The sequence below is a fragment of the Triticum aestivum genome, chromosome 2B (assembly GCF_018294505.1).
Source record: "Triticum aestivum cultivar Chinese Spring chromosome 2B, IWGSC CS RefSeq v2.1, whole genome shotgun sequence".
NCBI classification, from domain to species: Eukaryota; Viridiplantae; Streptophyta; class Magnoliopsida; order Poales; family Poaceae; genus Triticum; species Triticum aestivum.
The window spans coordinates 304340803-304366290 of NC_057798.1; the positions used below are offsets into that span (position 1 = coordinate 304340803).

At 50.9% G+C, this 25488-nt stretch overlaps 1 protein-coding gene across 2 annotated transcripts; it reads right to left on the reverse strand.

The window, feature by feature from the left end:
• Positions 1 to 22591: 22591 nt before the first annotated feature.
• On the reverse strand, positions 22592 to 25169 carry LOC123044798 (growth-regulating factor 11). Of its 2 annotated transcripts, none has more exons than XM_044467677.1 (3): positions 24757 to 25169; positions 23634 to 23843; positions 22592 to 23331 (listed from the first exon to the last, which is right to left on the reverse strand). In XM_044467677.1, the coding sequence occupies exons 1-3, from the start codon at positions 25004 to 25006 to the stop codon at positions 23015 to 23017; spliced, it is 777 nt and encodes a 258-aa protein (XP_044323612.1). In that variant the 5' UTR covers positions 25007 to 25169; the 3' UTR covers positions 22592 to 23014. The 2 variants fall into 2 exon arrangements, with proteins under 2 accessions (XP_044323612.1, XP_044323611.1); XM_044467676.1 differs by having other exon boundaries at positions 23634 to 23858; positions 24757 to 25167.
• Positions 25170 to 25488: the final 319 nt, after the last annotated feature.

Genomic DNA, 25488 nt, shown 5'->3' on the forward strand with positions numbered 1-25488 from the left:
CACAACATCCTTGACATAAGAGACAGTGCTACTTCAAGGTAGAACATAATACCAGCTGGAAAGAAAATTGCACCCGTAACTTGAACAAGTTTGTGATGAAAGGGAGTAAGGATGTTGTCGGTGGCAACTCAAATTACCAAGGGACGAGGATTATACTTATCATCATGAATTCGATCGATATCCTGAAAGGAGTCAAATGTTGATGATGATCACTACAAATTTTGTCGAGAGATTCATGAGGATGTAATCGATCAGCGATGATATCAAGTCAAAGGGATAATGAAGCAAGAGGTTATTGGAACCACAGGTACGACACAAACTCGAAATCAAGCTTGTTGTTCAAGGTGAAATGGTATGACGAGGAAGACCGGCGTAAGCTTAGCTTATCATCAAAAGTTGCTCCGGGGTTAAGGACCAGGTAGCACAATTAAAATTGGCACAATAATGATATAGCCGAGCAGGCTAGGACTTACGTGATCGAGTTCGAATTCGTAAGTAATGAAGGTTACCAAGAGTTGTTTAATCGCGGTGCGAGCTCGATTCAGTTATCGGTGTATTTGAGTGTTTAATAACTCAGAGCCCGTGAAAATTGGAATCAATGAGAATGTAGTACTTGATGAAGAACTCATAAGAGGTTATGCAATTCCATGATAATCTCGAGATACCAGGGGGTAATACTCGATGACAGATCAAAGTAGAGGTTGGACTGGGGTATTGCTCTGAAGAAGACAAGTGCTTAAACTTGCACAAGAAATGGTATTTAAAGGAGAACATGGTTGGAACCATGATGCAAAATACGAGATCCCAGATATAAGATGAACTTATACCAAAGGAATAATTAATTTAAAAGAATATTTAATGATAAGATCTACATCGTGTCCATGGGCATGAACACAAAGTTCAAGGTCGACTCCCACTTCTCCAACGCATGACCTTTCATTCACTTCTCGCTTTCGATGAAGTTGTAGTGTTGAAATTTTATTTGGCAAAATACCAGAAGAGTATGACTCGTAAAAACTTTCGAGTTCACACATATTAAGGAAGGCATAGGTTCAACCCATCGGGGTATCTTAGAAACATATACCACAAGATTCAAGAGTAACTAACACAAGCTCGAAAATAGAGCATGGTTGACAAAAGGAGAGGACAGAATTTACCAAAGGCATTATGTATCTGGAAAGAACTCACAAAGTTATTGAATATGATGGACACTGTCGGATAACAATCCAGCAATGGGTCTGGCGGACCGCAAAGAATCTGATGTGAGTATCGATGTTCAACCAGAAGAAGAAATAATGCAAGGGCATCACATTATAGGAACAGCTGAATGATTCGACGTTCAAGCTGAAGGGAACTAGGTGGACAATCAATTACAACATGATTGGCCGAGATCCAACTCATGTCCAGAATGACGCATGAGCAGGAAGGTTAAATTTCAGGGTTCGACTGATGATTGCAAGCAATCGGAACATAATGAATCAATAGGCTCAGGATGACAATGACAAAGGATGTTTAATGAATATTGCCGGACATATGGATTTAACCATAATGCAGGCAGACAAGACTTTCGGGAGCACTAGGCTATAGAGAATCTTTGGGAGATCGAATTGCATTCGAAGAATTTTGTGAGACATATGATCAACCGGGGATGAACGAATCCCCGATAAGTGTGAGGAATTATTCATAGGGTTATTTAGGTGGTAAACAACTGCAAGGCAGTATGCTCAAAGGATTCTCGGGACAACAGAGAGTATTTCGGGACATCTTGTAATAACAAGATCAACGGGGAATGATTGTATGAATGGCAAGTGTATGCATTTTTCATAGGGGTTGACAGTGGAAGGAAATCGCAAATGCGATGGCACAAAGACTCGACACAACATCGTAGAGTAACTTCGGAATCTTCTAGTGCAGCAGGCGATCATCTGAAGTGAGGGGCTCTCCGGGAGAAAGTACTTTCAAGAACCTAAAGTTAGTTTTGTTTTTAGCAAATTCATTTAACCCGAATAGAAGAGAGCTCAAAGTCCCAGAGTAAAGATCGAGGAGTAAAAGATCCTAATACCGCCCAATGGCGACGTAGGCCCATAAGGCACACAACCATGTTAGTAAAAGTTATGCAATGACTAGACTCGACTTCGGCCAAGGAGTGTGAAAGGGGGATTCCTACAGGCAGTCGACTCTGATACCAACTTGTAATGCCCCCGATTCAATCGTACACTAATCATACATGCAAACATGTACAATCAAGATTAGGGACTCACAGGAAGATATCACAACACAACTCTAAAAATAAAATAAGTCATGCAAGCATCATATTACAAGCCAGGGGCCTCGAGGGCTCGAATACAAGTGCTCGATCATAGACGAGTCAGCGGAAGCAACAATATCTGAGTACAGACATAAGTTAAACAAGTTTGCCTTAAGAAGGCTAGCACAAACTGGGATACAGATCGAAAGAGGCGCAAACCTCCTGCCTGGGATCCTCCTAAACTACTCTTGGTTGTCGTCAGCGGCCTGCACGTAGTAGCAGGGACCACCGGTGTAGTAGGAGTCGTCATCGATGGTGGCGTCTGGATCCTGGGCTCCAGCATCTGGTTGCGACAACCAGGTAGAAAGGAAAGGGGGGAAAAGGGGAAGAAAAGCAACCGTGAGTACTCATCCAAAGTACTCGCAAGCAAGGATCTACACTACATATGCATGGGTATATGTGTAAAGAGGCAATATCAGTGGACTGAACTACAGAATGCCAGAATAAGAGGGGGATAGCTAGTCCTATCGAAGACTACGCGTCGGGCAGCCTCCATCTTGCAGCATGTAGGAGAGAGTAGATTGAAGTCCTCCAAGTAGCATCGCATAGTATAATCCTACCCGGCGATCCTCCCCTCGTCGCCCTATGGAAAAGCGATCATCGGGTTGTCTGTGGAACTTGTCTGGGTGTGTTTTATTAAGTGTACGATTTAGTTGTCATAAGGTCAAGGTACAACTCCGGGTCGTCCTTTTACCGAGGGACATGGCTATTCGAATAGATTAACTTCCCTGCAGGGGTGCACCACATAACCCAACACGCTCGATCCCATTTGGCCGGACACACTTTCCTGGGTCATGCCCGGCCTCGAAAGATCAACACGTTGCAGCCCCACCTAGGCACAACAGAGAGGTCAGCACGCCGGTCTAAATCCTATGCACGCAGGGGTCTGGGCCCATCGCCCATTGCACACCTGCACGTTGCGTACGCGGCCGGTGAGCAGACCTAGCAACCTCCATTACAAAGGAAGTTGTGTTACGCAGTCCAACCCGGCACGCGCCGCTCAGTCGCTAGCGTCACGAAGGCTTCGACTGATACCATGACGTCGAGTGCCCATATCTTTCCCGCGTAGTTGGTTAGTGCGTATAGACCAGTGGCCAGACTCAGATCAAATACCAAGATCTCGTTAAGCGTGTTATTATGAAGCAACCTGCGAACGCCGACCAGGGCCAGGCCCACCTCTCTCCTAGGTGGCCTCAACCTGCCCTATCGCTCCGCCACAAAGATCCACACAGAGGGCCGTCGGGAAAGTATGTCCTTTCAGCCCCCAATTCGTGAAACAACCGCGGGTACTCAACAAGCTGACCCGACTTTAGTCACCATCTGTATAGTATGTATGTATAGTATATACCCGTGATCACCTCCCAAGTGATCACGGCCCGATAGTATAGCAAGGCAGACTGACAAGAATGTAGGGTCAATGATGATAAACTAGCATCCTATACTAAGCATTTAGGATTGCAGGCAAGGTATCAACAGATGTAGCAACAATGTCAGGCTATGCATCAGAATAGGATTAACGAAAAGCAGTAACATGCTACACTACTCTAATGCAAGCAGTATAGAGGAGAGTAGGCGATATCTGGTGATCAAGGGGGGGGGCTTGCCTGGTTGCTCTGGCAAGAAGGAGGGGTTGTCAACTCCGTAGTCGAACTGGGGTCGCCGGCAGTCTCGGGGTCTACCGGAAAGAAGTAACAGAGGGGGAACACAATAAATAACAAAGCAATCAAAGCATCACAAAGCGTAACATGGCAATACGCTGTGCTAGATGTGCCCTAATGCGGTAGTAGGTGATACCGACGAAGAGGGGAAACATCCGGGAAAGTATCCCTGGTGTTTCGCGTTTTCGGACAGATGAAGCGGAGGTGAAATGTTGCAGGTTCACTATGCTAGGGACGCGTGGCGGACGAACGGGCTGCGTATCTGGATTCGTCTCGTCGTTCTGAGCAACTTTCATGTACAAAGTATTTTCATCTAAGTTGCGGATTATTTTATATTATTTTTCAAAGTCCTAATAATATTCTGAAATTGTTTTAATTATTCAACTCGAATTAAAAACAGTAAATACTTTTGTCACCTAGTGCTACTCTAGCATGTGTGTATGACAGTGGGGCCAGTGGGGTTGGGTTGACCCAGTCAAAGATTGACTGGTCAACATATGAATAGTATTAAGTGGGTCCCGTGTGTCATTGTATTATACTTCAATTAGATGATTTTAGCCATTTTGTTTAGACAGCATGGCCAGCATCAGTGACTATTAGTAGTAGGATAGCACTAAGAGTGATTAGCCTTTAATCTAATTAAGCCCAGCCCCATAGGTATGGCGTGGCACTAGCTAGCCATGGTGTGGCTGTACGTGAAGCCCTTGCACAAGCACACACAAACGACGCTGGTGGCCATGGCCAAGCAGTATCAACAGCAACTAGCGTCACTAGTAGAGCAGCAACAACGCAAGGGCAGCAGCACTAGTGCATAGCATAGAGCAGGAGCAGTAACGAGCAGCAGTAGAGAAGCGAGCAGCAGCGCAATAGCAACAGCAGAACAGCAGCCGTAGGAGTACGGGGCACGCCGGGGTGCGAGCGGCAGCAGGCGACGCCATGGCCTGCAGGAGGGCGTGGGCCGGCGTGGCTGTGCACGGCCGGGGAGCCGCAGGCACAAAGCAGCAGCTATCGCAGGAGCAGCAGCAGGGCGCGACAGAGGAGGGGGCCTGACAAGCGCGAGCAAGGGCAGCGGCAATGGTGGGTGTCAGTGGCAGCAACAGGCGAGCGAGGTGAGCAGGGGGCGAGGCCACGAGCAGATGGCCGCGCGTGGAGGCGATGTCGCGAGCGGGCAGATGCGGTGGCGGTGCTTCGGCTCCGGTGAGGCTTGTGCTATGGCTCGAGAACGAGGGGAGCAGCGTGGCGTGTTCGAACCAGGAGTCCAGCGCGAGACTAGCGACACTCGCGGCCAGGCCATATGGCCACCGGAGGAGTAACGATGGTGAGGCACAGCGGAGCGGCTACGGCGGCGATACGGGGAACCCACGTAGAGGATGCGCGCGAGAAAAATAGGAGAGGGAGGAGGTGCGTAAGCTCACCAAGGAGCTGTGGGCGTGCTCAGATGCGTCGGGGGAGATCGGGAGAAGGCAAATCGGAGAAGGGGAGCTTCGGGGACCAGTGGTGTTGACGAGGTCGATCCAGACGAGGCAAAGCTCATCAGTCCGATCCGCGGCTTTGGTTCGATGAGGACGACGATGGCGGAGCTCCCGGTGCAGTCCTAGGTGGCGGAGACGACGGTGGGCGCGAGGTTTGCGACGACCATGGTGACAGAGCTTCGGCTTGTCACGGGGAGGAAGAAAAACGGCGCGAGGGGAGGGGAATGGCAAGCTAGGGTTCGACGAGGGGGGCTCGGGGGTGTCAAGTAGGCGCCGTGGAGGAGGACAGATGACCGACGCGTGGCGATCGGCGGCATGGACGCCGCAGGCGCGTCCAGCCAGCCCCTGATGAATAGAACAAGAAGATGGGGATGGTGGGCTGGGCCGGTTCTATAGCCAGTGGGCTCAAGTGCATAGTGTACTTTAGTCTTTCACCTATTTGTTATTTTTGTTTTACTTTTCTTTTATTCTTTCTCTTTATTTCTTTTCTATTTCTTTTAGTGGTTGTTTATTCTAGCGTTAACAATATCCCAAAGTGGCATCTAAATCTATGTTAGCAATTATGGCACTGTCACATTAATTTTCTACCGAAACTAAAATAGTTTTTTTAATTATTTATTATTTAAAAATAGTTAAATAATAGTTTGTGCTACTATTTTATTCATCTTATAGTATTTAATCATTTTATAAAAGTGTGATTTCTTTACCATAATCACCTATGCATTAACTGGCACAACCCGAACATTTTGGTTTTAATACTTGAAAACTTTTGTTGTTTGCCTTTATTTTGAATTTGAATATCGGATCTATTTTGAACTAACGCGAGATTAACTACATTGACAGTGGTGGCATGGCATCATTAGCAGAGGGCTACTGTAGCTTAATTATCCGGGCGTCACAAGTTCCTAGATGGTCATCGGAGTCGGAGCCGACCTGGAAGAACGTCCATGAAGGAGCCATACTATTTCACAATATGTGTTTATTTGTGATTGTTATGCTTCTTTGTTTCTATGCATGTTAGAATGGTAAAAAGATCCCTCATGAATATCAAGTAAATTGCCATTCCGGATGTTGCACCTTCGCACGTCAAGTACGTCTAGTAGTGGGCTCATAAAATTGGGGTGCTGCTAGGTGTCCTTGAACTAAATGGTTCGTGTTGGACACAGACATGCACTGCATCAGGTTAACTTGACAAGGCTATCAAAACGGTTTTGGGCCTTGTGGCAAAGAAGGTTGGGAGCCGGTGTATAAGATACCTTCCCGACCGACAGGAGTCATATAGAGATGCAATTAGCAAGGAGTTGCTTACCGGATAGGTATGTTGGCTAGCAGTGATGCTAAAGCTCACTAGTCGCATGCACTAGTCGGATCCTGAATCACTGAGAGTCTGCGGAGGGATGCTGACTTCAGTGGGAGTATTTCTGTTTAGGCTTGAATTACTCTACATAAAAACATTGCTTAGTTTTTGCATATTTTCTCTTTTAGATCAATGGCACCACCTGATCAACCCAACTTTGCATTGAAATCAATTCTGGAAAAGGATAAACTGAATGGAACAAACTTTACCACCTGGTATAGAAATTTGAGAATTGTTCTCAAGCATGATAAAAAGGAACATGTTCTAGAGGACCCACTTCCAGAGGAACCCGCCGATAATGCTAATGCCACAACTAAGAATTCCTACCAGAAACTCATTGATGAATCAACAGAGATCAGTTGTCTGATGTTCGCTTGTATGGAGCCCGATTTGCAACAATATTTCAAAAATGTTGAGGCTTACAATATGATTGAGAGTCTCAAGAGCATGTTTCAGACACAGGCTAGGACCGAAAGGTTCAACGTCTGGCGATCCTTGATGGATTGAAAGCTGAAGGAAGGTGATCCACTGAGCCCACATGTGATCAAGATGATCGGATATGTGCAAGCTTTGGATCGGTTGGGCTTCCCGCTCTTGGATGAGCTGGCTACAGATGCAGTTCTAGGTTCTCTTCCACCTAGCTATGGGACATTCATCTCGAACTATCATATGCATGGCATGGATAAGAAGCTCACTGAGTTGCATGGGATGCTCAAAGTGGCAGAGCATGATATTAAGAAAGGCACACATCAAGTGTTGATGGTGCAGAAATCGTCTAAGTTCAAGAAGAGTTGGTCCAAGAAAAATGCTAAGGCAAAGGGCATGGAGAAGGTAACCTCCGCCGCTGCACCGAAGTCTGGACCAGACTCAAAGAACGTTTGCTATCACTGCAAGGAGACCAGTCACTGGAAGAGGAACTGTAGCAAGTGGCTTGCAGAGCATGGCAAGAAGACCGGAAAATGCTTCTTCGGGCAAAGGTACACTTGTTGCATATGTTATAGACATTTACCTTGCTGACATACCTAGTAGCTCTTGGGTATTTGATACCCGATCGGTTGTTCATATTTGCAACTTGATGCAGGGGCTGGTAAGAACTAGGCGTGTGGCACAAGGGGAGATTGACAACAGGGTCGACAACAAAGCAAGAGTTGTTGCGTTGGAGGTCGGCACGATGCAGCTCCAGCTTCCTTCCGGATTCATTATAGAATTGAATAATTGTTATTACATTCCTGCACTTAGTCAGAACATTATTTCTGCCTCATGTTTGATGAGTCAAGGTTATGAATTCAATTTAAAGGACAATGGTTGTTCGATATTTTTGAATGGTATGTTCCACGGCTATGCACCCATTGTTGATGGGCTATTTATATTGAATCTAGAACAGGAACCGGTCTATAAAGTGAATGTCAAGAGGTATAAGCCTAATGAGATAAATTCGACATACTTCTGGCATTGCCGGCTTGGACACATTAGTCTGAAACGCATGAAGAAGCTCCATGATGATGGGCTCCTAACTTCGTCCGACTTTGAGTCGTTTGAGACATGTGAATCATGCTTGCTCGGCAAGATGACTAAGTCTCCTTTCGCAAAGAGTTGCGAGAGGGCGTCCGAGCTGTTGGAACTTATACATAGTGATGTGTGTGGTCCAATGAGCACAACTGCCAGAGGTGGCTATCAATACTTCGTGACTTTTACCGATGAGTTGAGTAGATATGGATATATCTATTTGATGAGGCACAAGTCAGAGACTTTTGAAAAGTTCAAAGAGTTTCAGAATGAGGTTGAGAATCAGCTCGGCAAGACTATAAAACTTCTATGATCTGGTCGTGGAGGTGAGTACATGAGCCAGGAGTTTGATAATCATCTGAAAAGCCGAGGTATAGTACCTTAGCTCACACCTCCAGGCATGCCGTAGAGAAACGGCGTGTCAGAGCGGAGGAATAGGACCTTGTTGGACATGGTCTAGTCTATGATGAGCAAATTAGATTTACCCTTGTCATTCTGGGGATACGCTCTAGAAACTGCAGCTTCCACACTTAACAGGGTACCATCAAAATCCGTAGACAAGACACCACATGAGATGTGGACCGGGAAGAGTCCCAGTTTGTCTTTTCTAAAGATTTGGGGCTGTGAAGCATTTATCAAGCGACTTATGTCAGACAAGCTTACATCTAAATCGGATAAATGCATATTCGTGGGATATCCAAGGGAAACCTTGGGATATAGCTTCTACAACCGGGAAGAGGACAAAGTGTTTGTTGCTCGGAACAGGGTTTTCCTTGAGAAAGAGTTTCTCAATCGGGAGGCTAGTGGGAGGATGGTTCGACTCAAAGAAATTCGAGGACCACTCGGGGACGGCTCGGCTGGTGATGAGATCATACCGGAGTCAGTCGGGGAACCTGTAGCGGAAGCGGCACCGGAACCACAGAGGTCGGAAAGATTGCGCAGAGTGCATGATGTATTGTTGCTAGAAAGCGATGAGCCGGCCACGTATGCAGAAGTAATGGTGAGCCCAGATTCCGAGGCATGGCTGGAGGCCATGAGATCCGAGTTAAAGTCCATGGATGAGAATCAAGTTTGGGACTTGGTTGATCCGCCACCTGGTGTAACTGCCATTGGTTGCAAATGGATCTTTAAGAAGAAAACCGATGTGGATGGAAATGTTCAGATCCACAAAGCTCGGCTTGTCGCTAAAGGTTATGGACATGTTCAAGAAATTGACTACGACGAGACTTACTCGCCGGTAGCGATGCTGAAGTCGGTGAGGATCGTACTAGCTATAGTTGCATATTTCAATTACGAGATATGGCAGATGGATGTCAAAACGGCTTTCCTTCACGGAAATTTAACCGAGGACGTGTATATGATACAACCCGATGGTTTTGTTGATCCAACTAGCGCTAGTAAGGTATGCAAGCTCAGCTGCAAAAAAAATACTATTTCCAAAAATAGTCAATTCAATGTGCTTTTTGTTCTCGAGGAAGAAAATCTCATTGATTACTTAGAATGCCGGAGGCAATGACCACATCCGAAGTAAAGTGCTCAACTCAAAGAAAGAAGGTGGTGGGGGCTTCAAAGAGTGAATAAGTTCGTTCGCAGTGATGTGTAATCTCTTCAATTAGAAATCCTTTTATTTTCATCTATTAAAGAGTATTTAAGTTCTTGAAGTACTTGGAAGGTTTGTTTTAAATTGTCAACGAACAAATATTTTTTGGGTTGAGGCAAGCATCTCGGAGCTGGAATATTCGTTTTGATGAGGTCGTCACTGGTCTCGGTTTCATCAAAAGCGAAGAGGACGCTTGTTTATACAAGAAGTTAAGTGGGAGCTCGATAGTATTTTTGATCTTGTATGTGGATGACATACTACTGATCGGAAATGATGTTTCGATGCTAAACTCGGTCAAGGAGTCATTGAATGGAAAGTTTTCAATGAAGGACCTTGGTGAGGCAGTCTATATTTTAGGCATTAAGATCTATAGAGATAGATCGAGGAGGCTGCTCGGCTTAAACCAGAGCACGTACATAGATAAAGTGTTGAAGCGGTTCAACATGAGTGAGGCGAAGAAAGGGTTCTTGCCACTCTCACATGGTATAAGGCTAAGCGAGACTCAGAGTCCTTCAACATCTAATGAGCGAAGCAGGATGACTAGGATTCCGTATGCCTCAGCAACCGGATACATCATGTATGCCATGATATGTACAAGGCCTTTGCTTTTGCAATAAGCCTAACAAGTAGATACCAGGCCAACCCAGGTGAGAGTCACTGGGCAGCGGTAAAGACTATTTTGAAGTACCTGAAAAGGACTAAAGAGATGTCCCTAGTTTATGGAGGTGAGGACGAGCTCGTCGTAAGGGGTTACGCCGATGCTAGTTTCCAAACCGACAGAGATGATTGTCGATCACAGTCTAGATTCGTGTATGTCATGAATGGAGGAGCAGTGAGCTGGATGAGTTCCAAGCAAGATACGGTGGCCGATTCTACCACAGAAGCCGAATACATTGTGGCTTGTGAAGCTGCAAAGGAAGGTGTTTAGATCCGGCATTTTCTGGATGATCTTGGTATTTTCCCAGCCTCGGTAAAACCGTTGGACCTTTATTGTGATAATTCTGGTGCCATCGCACAAGCCAAGGAGTTGAGGAATCACCACAAGGTCAGACACATAGATCGGAAATATCACCTGATACGAAAGATCGTAAAGAATGGTGATGTAGACTTATGCAAAATTCACATGGATGCAAATGTTGCAGATCCGTTGAGTAAGCCGCTTCCACAACCCAAGCATGAGGGGCACGTTAGAGCTATGGGCATTAGATGTCTATTTGATTGACTCTAGTGCAAGTGGGAGACTGTTGGAGATATGGCCTAGAGGCAATCATGTATGATGATATTTCCTTGTGTTTATGAATAAATATAGTCCTTGGACATTATCAATGATGTATATCAGCAAGTACGTGACTTGTTTGTGGGACTATAATTGTCCTAAAAGGTCCCTAGTCGAAAGGGCTGTGTGGACGCGCGGCCAACTAGACTAGCATATGACACTATGGATGGCTCGGTCTCACTAGCCATGAGGCATTGGATGCTAACCAGATAATATGGACTCAGAAGGATCTGGTCGGATTCAACATAGTCGAATGGATTCAACATAGTCGAATCCGAGTCGAGATAAGGTCCGAGTTGGACATACCCAACTATGAGACGCAGTGATATGTCAATTGTGAGTCTCTAGTACAACATACATTCTATGTCCTAAGACCTGAGCTGGCGCATGTACTTGGGATGGTGACAGCCCTGCTTTGGGCCGACCAAACGCTACTCCGTGACTGGGTAGTTACAAAGGTAGGTTTCAGACTTGTCCAGACCCATGCTGCGAGACATGGTCGAGCAAGATGGGATTTCCCCCTCCGATCAGGAGAGATATACTTTGGGCCCCTCATGTGATCCGACCAGGATAAGCATGGCCATGCGACAAGGCTTATGAGATAATCCGGTTTGTGGTCGGTATCATTGGAACGAGAAAGAGGTCGGGCTAGCACAAGGATGACAGTCTCGCCTTGAGCCCGACAACATATATCGTGAGGCAAAGGGAACAGAAGTGCGACACGTTGTACAGGTTCGCCTAACCAGCTTCCTAGTCTGCTTGGTGGTCGGCACGCCTTGCTAGAGGCCTCTACCAACCGTGCAGGTCGGAGGTGATCTGAACTGTGACCAAGCCGACTTGAACCTAAGGGGTCGCGCGCTTAAGGGAAGGAACCTACGAGGTCGCTTCGGAGGACATTGGTCGGATGTGATCCGAGCTGGACTTGGAACGCGACCGAGTAGACTTTGGGCTTTAGGATCCATGCAAGGCCCAAGTGTTGAGCCCGTGACGGATGCTTATAAATAGTGAAGGTGCGGCGCACTTATTCAGTTGATCGCTTCGGTGCTGTCACTAGGGTTTGCATGTGTTGCGAATAGACTCCTCCACTCGCCGCCGGTTGTGTGATCGGACCTAGCAGTCCGCTGCACGACGTTCCTCCTGCACACGCGGATATCGTTAGAGGCAGTGCACTTGCGCCGCTATGGCAAACCTGTACAAGGGATCCGATGACCGGCTGTTCGAGGGAGATACCACGAGGAGGAGACGAATCATGCGGACGCGCTGCCCCAACTCTTCTTCCGCTGCACGGCACTGCGCGTCTAGTGGTAACGATCTATGATCCATTCCCGTAGCATGTTCCTGGTTGTTCTACGCGTAGGAAATTATTTAAATTGCAGTCGACGCACCCTACCGTAGATCCCAATAGATGATTGGCTAGAACCTTGGCAAAAAGCTTGGGGATGTTGTGTATAAGGCCGATTGGCCTAAAATCTCCTACTTCCTCGGTGTCCGGCTTCTTGGGTATAAGCACAATGTGTACCTTGTTAAGCTTCACAAATCCTCTTCCATCTCCACCAAATAGCTTCATGAAAACAGCCATAACATCATGCTTATTAATCGGACATGCCCGCTGATAGAACGCACCGATGAAACCGTCTGGACCTGGTGCACGGTCTGTTGGAAGTTCAGAGATGACATTCCAAACTTCCTCCTCTGTGATCATCTCCTCCAGCTCACCTAACTCAGTCGGCTCCATGCCAAGGTATTTGTCGGATTTAGGGTTCCGACAGACCCTTGAGGTTCGAACACTGGGGTGCGCGTGGAGGTTTTGCCTTCTACCTACGTGTTCCTCACCGAACTGCTAAGATCTAAACTACGAGAAGAACAACGCAAGAGACACAGGGTTTATACTGGTTCAGGCCACCATTGTGGTGTAATACCCTACTCCAGTGTGTGGCGTGGTGGATTGCCTCTTGGGCTGATGATGAACAATACAAGGAAGAACAGCCTCGCGAGGGTCTGTTCTTGCGGTGGTGTTGTCCCTTTGGAGGGGTTGATTCTAGCTGCCCATCTTATCTCCAGATTCCTATCCTGATCCCCATCCAGATGCCCATCCATATGCCTCTACCTTGTGGGTGGCTAGTACTATTTATAGGTGAAGGCCCTGGGCCTCTTCCCAAATATTGAGCGGGAAGGGCGCCAACAATTGGCCAATTTGAAGGGGAACATCTAGTACACTTATCCTGACTAAAGTTGGTCCTCGCCTGTCAAAGGCTCTGGTGGTGACGCCGATTTGGGCTCCACGGTGACCTCCATCCAGCCGTTGGACTGGTCTTGGTCTTGTTGCACTGAAATGGATGCCTTTGCTTGATGCCCTCGCCTGCGCTTGCTCCCCTTGCACCAAAGAGGAAAGAAGGACACTGCGCAGGCTGGCGCCCTTGGTCGTCATGGCTTGCATCATGGGAACCTCGCGAGGTACCCCGCCTTGAACTCTCCATCTCCTTGTGAGCCAGCCTAACGAGGCCGTGCCTGAGGAAGCTCCTTGTCGTCCGCCCCGCGAGGCTTGGCCCCTCGCGAGGGTCTTGAGCTTGTGTTGATGAAGATGGGCCGTGCTGGGCCCCCTCTGAGCCACGCCGCAGGCCGCAGGCAGGCAAGTCTGGGGACCCCCGTTCCCAGAACGCCGACAGTAGCCCTCGGGCCCAAGGCGTGCCCGAACTTGGCCGAGCAGAGAGGCGAAAGGGAAAGTGCGAAGCGTCGCGGGCCCTAATAGCCTGCGGCCTTGGGCGCCGCGTGGCGGTTGATTGGACGTGGGCGCCTCCACTTCCCCACGACGCCTCGGCAACTGCACGAATTGACAAGTCCCTGCATGCAAAAACCGGTCATGATTACCTTCGGTCATGGAGGCCGACGGTTGGCCTCCCTTGGATATAAGTACGGAACGGCGCGAGCCATTCCAGTCAATCTTCCTCTGCTATTCCTCCTCTTCTTCGTCTTCGCCATTGCTCCGTCTCGCGCTGATGGCGCCCATCCACCGGTTCTCCGTAGAAGAAAAGGGAAAGGCCCCCCGAGAGGGTCCTAACCCGCTTCCGCCGAAGAAACGGCTGGTCCTCTGCCGTCGAGAAGAGGGCGCGCGGCAGGAGGTGTCGAGGCCTTGGTGCGAGCGACCGCCGCCAGGGTTCCCGCTGCCCTTGTAAGCCCACCTTGAGGGCCTTGCAGGAGCTGATGTCGAGTGTCATGAATGACGCCGCCGTCGGCGCCGGCGAGTCACGGCGGTGCGCGTTGTCCCTCCTGGAGTTCACGCCGAGGGCTCCTCCCGAGAGTTTGTGCTCCACGCCGCCATGCCTCCTCTATCGTGGATTCGCCTTCCCCCTTCCTTCGCCTCCGAGATTCCGCTGAGGGGGCCATTTAGGCTCTGGCTGCGGCATGCCGATTGCCAGACTCCTGCGACCGATGCAGATGTCGAGGTCGTCGCTCCAGGTAAGGTCTTCATGACCCGGGGCTGGGGTGAGATCGCCTGGGTTTGCAGGACGAGGGGCACCCTCGTGATCCACCTGGAGTTTGATGGCGCTTCCGTGATGCTCTTCAAGGTCTTCGACGAAGAAGGGCGCCGGCTGGAGTGCTGTCCCAGAGGCAGCGGCAGAAGCTCTGGAGCGGCTGGGACCAGGCCTGCCGCCGCATGCTCCTCCAGCAACCCCTCAAGCGGCGGGGGTGCCGGAGAATCCAGCGAGTCCACCGATCTCTTCGCGACTCCGGAGACGAGCGACGACAGCTATGAACCCCCAAGCCTGCGCTGCTCTCGGAGCAGGGCGGGCTCGTCCGACCGTCGCCGCCCCTGAGCTATGGGGTTGGCGCTGGTGCTGGACGGCCCACTATTGATGATGGCGTCCGCCGCGATGGTCCCCGTAGTTAGGACCCCTTAGGATACGCGTCTTTTTTCCCTGCGAGGAGCCAAGAATTTACCCCGTGGGGGCTTGTAAGGTGTATGTAGCTCCTTTTGTCAATATGATCCTCATTATGAAGCAGTGCGAAATGGTTATTCCGTCTTAGCTTAGTTTCTTCCTGTCAGACCTCGTGAGGGCTTGGTGCTCTGCGCCGACTAGTCCCAGTCCCAAGGCGGCTTCAGCCGTCGCTTGTATGCCAGGTCGCGATGCCGTGGTCAAGGCCAGGAGGTGAGCGGCCCGAGGCCCGATAAGAGCCCCTGAGTCGCGATGCTCAAGGGGTCCCCCTTGGCGCTCAAGCAGCCATCATTCGGTGAGAAAGGAGAGCGACGTTGCTAAGACGGAATTGTATTAAGTGCGGGGATGGAGCTGCGATAGCTATGGTTCCTGGAGAGTGACTTATCTCGAGGGTCAGGAATGCTTCCTGGTGCAGCGCTAAGTCCGTGCCTTGGCTGGCAGGGGGTTGCTTGGCGAGGTGATCACGTGCTTCTCTCCTCTCGCCCTCGCTCCCCTTTCTGCTCTACGTCCTCGGGTCCCGGCCCTCGAGCGAGTCTCAACCGTCGCTGGTATGCCAGGTCGCGATGCCATGGACAAGGCAAGAAGGTGAGGGCTGGAGAACCAGTAGGAGCCCCGAGTCGCGATGCTCAGGCACCCCCCCCCTTTAATGCGCAAGCGGCTTGCGTGGACGGGAGTAAAGAAGACTCCGTGAGGGACTCGCATGACGACGCTCCTGGGGAGACCCTGCGGGCTCATCACAGAAGAAACGAGAGTTCGTCGCGACAAACGAGGTTAGCCGTTAGTTGCCTTGGAGAGGTGGCGAGGCACGAAAGGCCTGGCGAGGTGTGTTGGTCCACTCGTGATCCAGCTCGGGACTCACGGGGCCCTACCCCAAGGCGGGTTGCGCCTGGCTCTAGGCCTTATCTTGGAGTGTGTTCCTGCAAATTTGGCTAGATGCCGATGCTCTACGTCTTCGGGTCCCGGCTCTCGGGCTGGTCTCAGCCGTCGCTGGTATGCCGGGGTGCGATGTCATGGGCAGACCAAAGGGTGAGGGTCGGAGAGCCGGTAGGAGCCCTGAGTCACGATGCTCAGGCACCCCCCCTTTAACGCGCAAGCTGGGTTAGATGTCGAAACTCTACGTCTTCGGGTCCCGGCTCTCGGGCTGGTCTCAGCCGTCGCTGGTATGCCGGGGCGCGATGCCGTGGGCAGACCAAAGGGTGAGGGCCGGAGAGCCGGTAGGAGCCCTGAGTCGCGATGCTCAGGCACCCCCCTTTAACGCGTAAGATGGGTTAGATGTCGAAACTCTACGTCCTCGGGTCCCGGCTCTCGGGCTGGTCTTAGCCGTCGCTGGTATGCCGGGGCGCGATGCCGTGGGCAGACCAGAGGGTGACGGCCGGAGAGCCGGTAGGAGCCCTGAGTCGCGATGCTCAGGCACCCCCCCCTTTAACGCGCAAGCTTGCGACATCCAAGAAGAAAAAGGTACCATGAACAGACACCAAACAACAAGCATGACGGGTCGAAAACATGGCCCTAAGATAAATGCAAGAGGGGTACATGCCACTCGGTCTGACCCGAGCGGCTTGGGGATAATGCAGCCCGAGGGGCGCCCCCAGCAGAGTGAGCTAAGAACATGAAATAAAAGAGATACACGCCACGGGGACGGACCCACGCGGCCTGGGAATAATGCAGCCCTGAGGGCGCTCCCAGCTGGAAATGAACTAGAAAGATGTCACGTGATGACGCTGAAGACGAAGGGGTGTTGATGCAGCAGACTCGGTGGGCTGCAGGGGCAGATCCTCATGAGCCCCCAGGCCCTGGGGCCTCGGGAGGCTCCGGAGGCACTGGTGGCTCCTCGCGGACCGTCTCCATCTCCTCCAGGGCTACGGAACGCCTGACCTCTTGAGCCTCCAGGATGACCCTCATGATGCGCTGGTACGCAGTAGCTGCGTTCGGCAAGCCGTAAGGCATGCGAACGTAGCTGTGAGGTGGGCCCTCGCAGCGTCCCACTCGCGAAGGCCAGAGGCGCCCCTGAGACGCGGCCTGGTTGAGCCCTGGTATGTCGATGCAGACGCGCAGCCCACCATCCTCGCCTGGATGGGGGGCCACAGCGGGTAAGCGGCGGCTGCCTCTCATGACCCTTGACTCCTGTATCTCCTGAATGGCCTTGGTGATGAATTCCCGAGGGTTTGGCCCTCCTTGCCTTGCTCCTTCTTGATGGAAACGTGCTTCGAAGCATGCCTCCACGTTGTGCCCAAGCGCCTCCCTCGTGACCTTGGCGAAGTCGATGGTCCTCCAGGGGAGAGCCCCCGAGCCCTGCCTGAGGAGGGCGCCGGGCGCGCTTCCCTATGCGATGGAAGGAGGTTCCCTCTGAGCAGGCGCGGGCCCAGAGGGTCCTGCCTCCTGAGGGGCCAGGCCGGTCGATGTCTTCTTCTTCTTGGGGGCGGCCTCGGGAAGCCTCCTGCTTCCGTGATCCGGGTCTTCCAGTGATGCGGCCTGAAAGGCTCTCTCCACGGAGCAAACTGCGTCTCTCTCTTCGCAGGGCACCGTGATGACTCCGCCACTTCCTGGCATCTTGAGGACGTTGTAGCCGTGGTGGGTTACGGCCATGAACTTGTCGAGTGCTGGGTACCCGAGGATGGCGTTGTACGACAGGTGAATGTGGGCGACGTCGAAGTCGATGAGCTCGGTGCGGTAGTTGTCGTGTGCCCCGAAGGTGACAGGGAGGCGGACCTGCCCAATCGAGACCGTGGAGCCATCGGTGTCTCCGGAGAAAGGCTTGGTTGGCTGAAGCTGACTGTAGGGTACTTGGAGATTGTTGAATGTTTCCACGGACAGGACGTTGAGCCCTGCTCCGCCATCGATGAGGGTCCTGGTGACTAGCATGTTGCTGATGATTGGGGAACAAAGCATCGGGAGGACTCCGGCTGTGGCCGCGCACTTGAGCTGATCCGCTGAGCTGAACGTGATGGCACACGCCGACCACCTGAGAGGGTGCGTGGCCTCGAGCTTGGGGAGGACTGCATTCACTTCACAGGCGAACTGCTTGAAGATGCACTGAGAGGCTGGGGCTTGGGCTCCGCCTAGGATGCAGGCGATCGCACGTGGTTCCTGGAAGCCCCCAGCCCCCTCGTCCTGATGACGGTCCTCATTTCTCCTTGGCTGCGGCGGTAGCGGAGGGAGGCCTGCGTTACCTTGCGGGCGATACTCGCGAGGCTGATCCCTCCAACCTCCCTGGCGAGGTGGGTCCTGCCAGCGATCCTCGCGAGGTTGGTCGCGCCACCCTTGACGTGGGCCGCGGTCTTCCCAGCGTCCTGCGTTCCTTCCTCCTCCTAGTCCGTAGCCCCGGTCACTACGGTCGGGACGCCGGCCAGTCCGTCCTTCACGCACGGCCCGGAGCTCTTGGCATTCATTGGTGTTATGGGTGTGGAGGTCGTGGTACATGCAGTACTGACTGCCCTTGGAGGATTCGGGCTGATCTCTGCCCCGCTTGGTGTCTGGTTCTGCCGCGAGCACGGCAGCCCCCTTGCGCTGCACGTCCTTGGCCTTGGGCTTCTTCTCTTCAGGGTCTGCGGCAGGCAACTCGAGGAGGGAGAGACGCCCTTCTTCAGCCCTGGCGCACTTGGTCGCCAGGTTGAACAGCTCCAAGGAAGTGCATAGATCTTCATGCATTGCGAGCTCCTCCTTCATTTTGACGTCGCGCACGCCGTCAAAGAAGGCTGAGATGATGGCCTCCTCGGTCATCTTGGGAATCTTGAGGCGCGCATTGTTGAAACGCTGGATGTACTTCTGCAGGGTTTCCCCTGGTTGCTGCTTGATGCGGCGCATGTTGCTCACGGCGGGTGGCCGGTCGCGAGTACCCTGGAAGTTGGCGATGAAGCGGGTGCGCATCTCGTCCCAGGAGGAGATCGTGCCTGGGGACAGGTTCAGAAGCTAGGTGCGGGCCCCGTCCTTGAGAGCCATGGGAAACCAGTTCGCCATGATCTTCTCGTCTCCGTTGGCAGCCTCGATGCCCAGCTCGTAGAGCTGGAGGAACTCTGCAGGGTCAGCCGTGCCGTCGTAGTGAGGAGGCAGGTCCGGCTTGAACTTGCCAGGCACGCGACGGTGCGTAGCTCGGTGGTGAAGGCGCAGCAGCCCGCTGTGGCCACATGAGGCCTTGGAGGACGAAGGCTCGGTCCTGCGGGTCCCCGTGCGCCGCAGCTGGGTGCAGCGCAGGGTCTTGACGTGCTGGAGCAGGAGCGTGGTCGGGACGAGCCGGAGCAGGGAGCGCTCGAGCAGCTTCTCGAGGGCGAGGGACCTCTTGGCAGCTCTTCTCCTGCCGCGCTGGTTCCTGACGGGGCGGGTTCCGCCCAGGAGCCGCGCGCCTCGGAGCCAGGGCGCCTTCTTGAGGGGGAGGCGGCTGAGACGCCCCAGGAGCTTCATTGGCCGCGCATGGCGGGGCGCGGTGCAGTGAGAAAGATGGCGCGGCGGAGCCCCTAGCGGCGCGGACGAGTTCGACGACTCGGCCGAGCCATTCTTCGTAGACGTCGTCGATGGGGCGGTAGCGCATGAGCTCGTTTGCCGCGATGAGCGCAGCTCAAGCCTCCATGGCCGCGCGGGACGCGCGGGACGAAGAACCAGCGGGGGTGAGCGAGGGCGTGGTGGTGCGGCCGTCTTGCCTCATGGACGGGTGCTGGGACGATGCTTGCTGCTCGTTCCCCGCCGGGCCGGTGGAGGTGTTGACGGCAAATGACGGGGAACGACGAGGGCGCCCGCCGACGGGAGCCGTCTGGGCGACGCGGGAAGCGAGGGCGGCTTGGCGCTCGGCGCGAACCCGGCGTGCGTCAGACATGGTCGTGACGGTCGGAGAAGAATAGGGCGACGGAAGACGAATTCCAGAGCACCCCTACCTGGCGCCCCAAATGTCTGATTTAGGGTTCCGGCAGACCCTTGAGGTTCGAACACTGGGGTGCGCGCGGAGGTTTCGCCTTCTACCTACCTGTTCCTCACCGAATCGCTAAGATCTAAACTACGAGAAGAACAACGCAAGAGACACATGGTTTATACTGGTTCAGGCCATCATTGTGGTGTAATACCCTACTCCAATGTGTGGCGTGGTGGATTGCCTCTTGGGCTGATGATGAACAATACAAGGAAGAACAGTCTCGCGAGGGTCTGTTCTTGCGGTGGTGTTGTCCCTTTGGAGGGGTTGATTCTAGCTGCCTATCTTATCTCCAGATTTCTATCCTGATCCTCATCCAGATGCCCATCCAGATGCCTCTACCTTGTGGGTGGCTAGTCCTATTTATAGGCGAAGGCCCTGGGCCTCTTCCCAAATATTGAGCGGGAAGGGCGCCAACAATTGGCCAATTTGAAGGGGAACATCTAGTACACTTATCCTGAATAAAGTTGGTCCTCGCCTGTCAAAGGCTCTGGTAGTGACGCCGATTTGGGCTCCACGGTGACCTCCATCCTGCCGTTGGACTGGTCTTGGTCTTGTTGCACCGAAATGAATGCCTTTGCTTGATGCCCTCGCCTGCGCTTGCTCCCCTTGCACCAAAGAGGAAAGAAGGACACTGCGCGGGCTGGCGCCCGGCTGGCGCCCTTGGTCGTCATGGCTTGCGTCATGGGCACCTCGTGAGGTACCCCGCCTTGAACTCTCCGCCTCCTCGTGAGCCAGCCTGACGAGGCCGTGCCTGAGGAAGCTCCTTGTCGTCCGCCCCGCGAGGCTTGGCCCCTCGCGAGGGTCTTGAGCTTGTGTTGATGAAGATGGGCCGTGCTGGGCCCCCTCTGAGCTACGCCGCAGGCCGCAGGCAGGCAAGTCTGGGGACCCACGTTCCTAGAACGCCGACAGTATTGTAGATCTAGCGCATAGTCTCTTGCCTGGGCAGTCCCAAGGAGGTGCTCATACGCTTGCGAGAAGACCTCTTCCTTCCTCGCCTGGTCAGTAATCACCTCATCGCCACACTTGACGTGCGCAATGAAGTTTTTTGATCTTCTGCCATTTGCTACATCTTGGAATAGGTTGGTATTAGCGTCTCCTTCTTTAATCCATTTAAGTCTCGACCGTTGGTGCTCGATGGTCCGTTCCAGCGCAGCCATGCCGAGCAGGGCATGCTTTAAGGTGCGCCGCAACCAGCTCTCGAGATCATTCAGCAAACTGTCCGCCTACGCAATATCTAGTTTTTAAATGACCCAAGTCGCCACCCCCATGAGCAGCTTGACATTGCCGATTTTTCTTTGCCCCCAAGACTGTAACGAACAAGCGGTGTTCCTTAGCAACGCATCCATCCTCTTGTAGGGGTCAACAATCTCCGGATCACATGTCCAGGTTTCCCGAACCGCGTCTTCAAACCCGTCAAGCTTTGTCCGGAACAGTTCAAACTCGAATATCCTTTTGGGGCAGAAACCCATGCTAGTGGAAAGGTGCAGCGGCGCGTGATCGGAAACACCAGTAGACAGTGCCTGATACTCCGCATTCTCAAGCTCCTAGTCTACCGAGATAAGAACTTTGTCGATCTTGGTCAGGGTGGGGGGCTCGCGCTCGTTAGACCAAGTGAAACGTCTTCCGTGCATATACATCTCTTTCGGTTCATGTTCGTCTACAAAGCTTCTGAATTTGCTCATCATTGCTCGGTTGAGGTTAGTGTTGTTCTTCTCCGAAGCCCGAAGGATCATGTTAAAGTGGCCCACCACCATCCAAGGCCCCTGACAAAGGGTGCGCCTCATTTGTAAATTCTTCAGAAATTGTGTCTTAAGCTCATCTCCCTGTGGTCCATGGACTGCAGTAATCCACCACGGTTTTGCGACTTTCGAGTGCACTAGGCCAGTGACAAAATTCGCATTAGCCTGTATGTTGTCAAGGGAGGACTCCAAGCTATCCCAAGCGATTAGGACTCCACCTTGTGTATCCACGGCCGGTAAGTACGCAAAACCATCAAAAGGTGGTCCGAGGCATTGCATTACAATAAACAGATCAATTACATCCAGTTTGGTTTCTTGCCGACGCACTAAATTCACCTTCACCGAACCTAGGAAATCTCTAACCGCCTTTCTCTTCGCTGGATTGTCGAGGCCCCTATCAAAAAAAAAAAAAAAAGAAATCTTCCAACGCAACCACATGTCTCGCCCCACGCGGCCATTTGGAAATCAAATCAGGCGTCATTACCTGGAAATCAACTAAGAAAGAAATCTAAGAAATAGATCCCGATGATTCCATTAACTCTAGCGATCAATCTAAGAAAAAGAATGCTATCATATCATTTGATTATTAATATAAGAAAGCCTCCGAGGAATTCAACCATGCAAACTGAAATCCAAATGGCTCCACCGTCATTTGATTAGTACCCATAAATTATCCAATGATAGACCAAATACCAATCAGTGGAAGCATCAAAACATCCTTAGCAATATCCATTACCACATCATTACATCACACACGCATTCAAATCATATCAGAGCGCCTCAGGTTGTTAGAACTTGCATTAACAAATAGCATGTTGAAATTAAAGACATGTAGTCTCGTAACTGAATCTCCATAGGGTCTAAAATTATATTGATCTTCCAATTGTTATGCAACTGACAAACAACACAATTGTGAAGGCCAATAAAAGCACACACCAAATAGTATCTACTCTCTGCAGATTCATCCACCAGTTTCTTGAGTCACAATGCGACTTATCAATGAGGGAAGACTTATCCAATTATGCCGCATCACCTGCCTAAAGGCCGAAGGCACGACCAAGCTAATTCAAACTATACACCTAAACTGAAAAATTCAGTGACAGCTAAACAGGGGTTTTTGTGGCTTCTTCCGACAAGACATTTTGCTTGCTTAATGAGGTTATAGCTAGACAACACTAAAGTCTTTTGAGGATTACAATAACGGTAGTCTAATTGCCATGGCCGTTACGCTCTTCTTGCAGCTTCCAAATGCTACATCATCAATCATGTAAACTCCACAGCAGCTGGTGCTGCCACTGCAAGCTTCTTGCTACTTGAACTCTTGTCGTCAGTCTTCTTGCCTCCTTCAGTGACTTTGCCAGATGATGATTTTGACCCTGATGCGGAATCAGGCTCGTCATCCTCAACAATAACCTGTACAGGACGCTTGCGACCACGGTGCATATGGCGTTCACAATATTTCTCGTTTGGGATTGTTTTTCTCCAGCACCGCCACTTTTTTCCATCTGTTCGCCGGCACCTTCCTGGTTCTGGTTCTGGGCTCTTCCCAAAGTCCAAGCAGAGTGTTGCCAATCCCATCACTGCCCAGTCCAGCAATACAAATCAGTTAGAAAGCCTCAAATAGCTCTGAAAAATAAATGAATAAGAAGTGTCAAACTTTTCAGGGGGTTCTTGATCATTCCCTTCATTTCAACAGCTATTGCATGTCGTTGGAGCTTTTTATTTGCCATAAAACCAACTAGATATGACATCCAAGGACCTTACTGCACTGCCCTAGATACCGCAATTAACTAACATGAATATTTTCTGATATCTACCAAATATTCAATAAATTCTGACATCAAGGAACATATCAACGATGACACAGATTACAAGGGCATACATGTAGGGTAATTCTGCGCGCCTTCAGAGGATGCACCGGTAACACTCTTCCAGATGGGGAAGACGAGATGGGTAGGCACAGGCACACGGGCAGCCATATACTGGTATACCCGAGACTGCTGCTCTAGCTCCTGCAGCTGCATCGCAGTAAATGATGCCCCGGCACCTTCAGGGACAGACGCCAAAAGCGCTCTCATTTCTTCCTGAAATGCTGCAGTTGCTACCGCTGTCAACCAAACAAATACAAACAAATCAATGGGCTCAAGTAAGTATTATGTGCAGTACAGAAATCTACTCGACACTTACATAGCTCAGCCTTGTACATAAAGACAACAGTGACAGCTAAGAAATGGTAAACCCAAAATCTAATGTTTTGTGCATTGTCAGTATTAAGAAAAGCTAGCATAACAATGAATAAATCAGATTTGCCATGCTTAATGAACCCGACGTCAGATTTGTAGCGGAATCCTGAAAACATACAGTTTCTTGCTAAAGTGTAAGTCAATGTACAATGCAAAGGAGTTAAGAACGACAGGAAGCAATAAAAAGAATGCCTGACTATAAACTGGAAAATAAAATATCTGACTAACAAGAAACCCCTAAAGCTTTATGTCATTTCTTTCTTCTTAGCAACTAAATAAATCTCTTCAAACAGCCATGAAGAAAAAAAAAAACTAAATCCCAAAATAACTAGCAAAAAAGAAAGGCACCCCTATGTGCGTAGTTAGATGAACAACGTACTCCGTCCGTCCCATAATGTAAGATGTTTTTTGACACTATTGTAGTGTAGAAAAACGTCTTACATTATGGGCCGGAGGGAGTATTATATAGTATATACAGCGTGGAAAAACTGAAGAGACACTATTTGTCCTTGTACAACAAAGCATCCTTTGTATAGTTAATTGCTAAAGTAAAAATTAGCACCATCCGAAACCAGCTATACTGTTTCTTCTGCAACTATTCCTATGCAAAAAAACCATAGAACTTCTATTGTATTATTGCATCTTACAGCTGAACACTACCAACAGTCAGCTAATAGAGCCAAATAACAGCATAGAAAAGTTTCTTGCGTAACAATGGACGGAACAAGTTCTTGCATGCGACCGCCAGAGAAGTACAGGTACCTTCCTCTGGATCCTCGACCAGGACAGGGTCCTCTACCAGGACCAGATCTTTACACCCACTATCTTCCTTCCCAGCGTCGTCGCCGTTCCCCTCTCGATCTGCGCTCTCCTCCGCCTCGCCCTCCAATTCTTGACCGGGCTCTTGCCCTACCGCCTGCAGAATCGCCTCCTCCGCCGACTCCAGGGTGTTCTCGCCGCCGCCGCCTCCAACGGAATTAGCATCCTTCTTGTCCTCCCCCTCCGCCGCCATGGTAGCGAAAGGGCCGCGCAAGAGAAGAGGGCAAAAGGTATCTTTGGGATTGGATCGGAGGGGGAGGCCGGCGATACGGAGCTCTCGCTTTGAGGGGGAAGGAGGAGAGGGACCCAAAGTTGTTATGTGCACCCGAGGGCATCTCCAACGAGCTTGCCCTAAAAAAGACACCCTATGCGATCCATGGCTCGAGGTACAGTGATACCCCTAGCTCACCTGGATTTAATTATTGATGCTCACATTATTTTTAGATTTATTTTAAGATTTTCGGTGATGCGCTTTCAGTGGCTGGATGGACAGTGATACCCTAGCTCATCAGGGTTCAAATCCTGGTGCTCACATTATTCTTAGACTTATTTTAGTATTTTCGGCGATGCGCTTTCAGTGGGACGATGTTCTCGTCGATGATGAGGCGTCTATGGTGACTTCGTAAGTCTCAAGATGATATGCCGGCTCAATCTCTCGAAGGTGCTCATAGAGGT

What these genes read in the sequence shown, in the direction of transcription:
- LOC123044798 (XM_044467676.1), bottom strand. Translation starts at nt 25,006, where the DNA reads ATGGCGGCGGAGGGGGAGGACAAGAAGGATGCTAATTCCGTTGGAGGC. An exon ending in GGTCGAGGATCCAGAGGAAG is followed by an intron (nt 23,859 to 24,756) that starts GTACCTGTACTT and finishes TTTGGTTGACAG; the next exon opens with CGGTAGCAACTGCAGCATTT. An exon ending in CGCGCAGAATTACCCTACAT is followed by an intron (nt 23,332 to 23,633) that starts GTATGCCCTTGT and finishes TGGACTGGGCAG; the next exon opens with TGATGGGATTGGCAACACTC.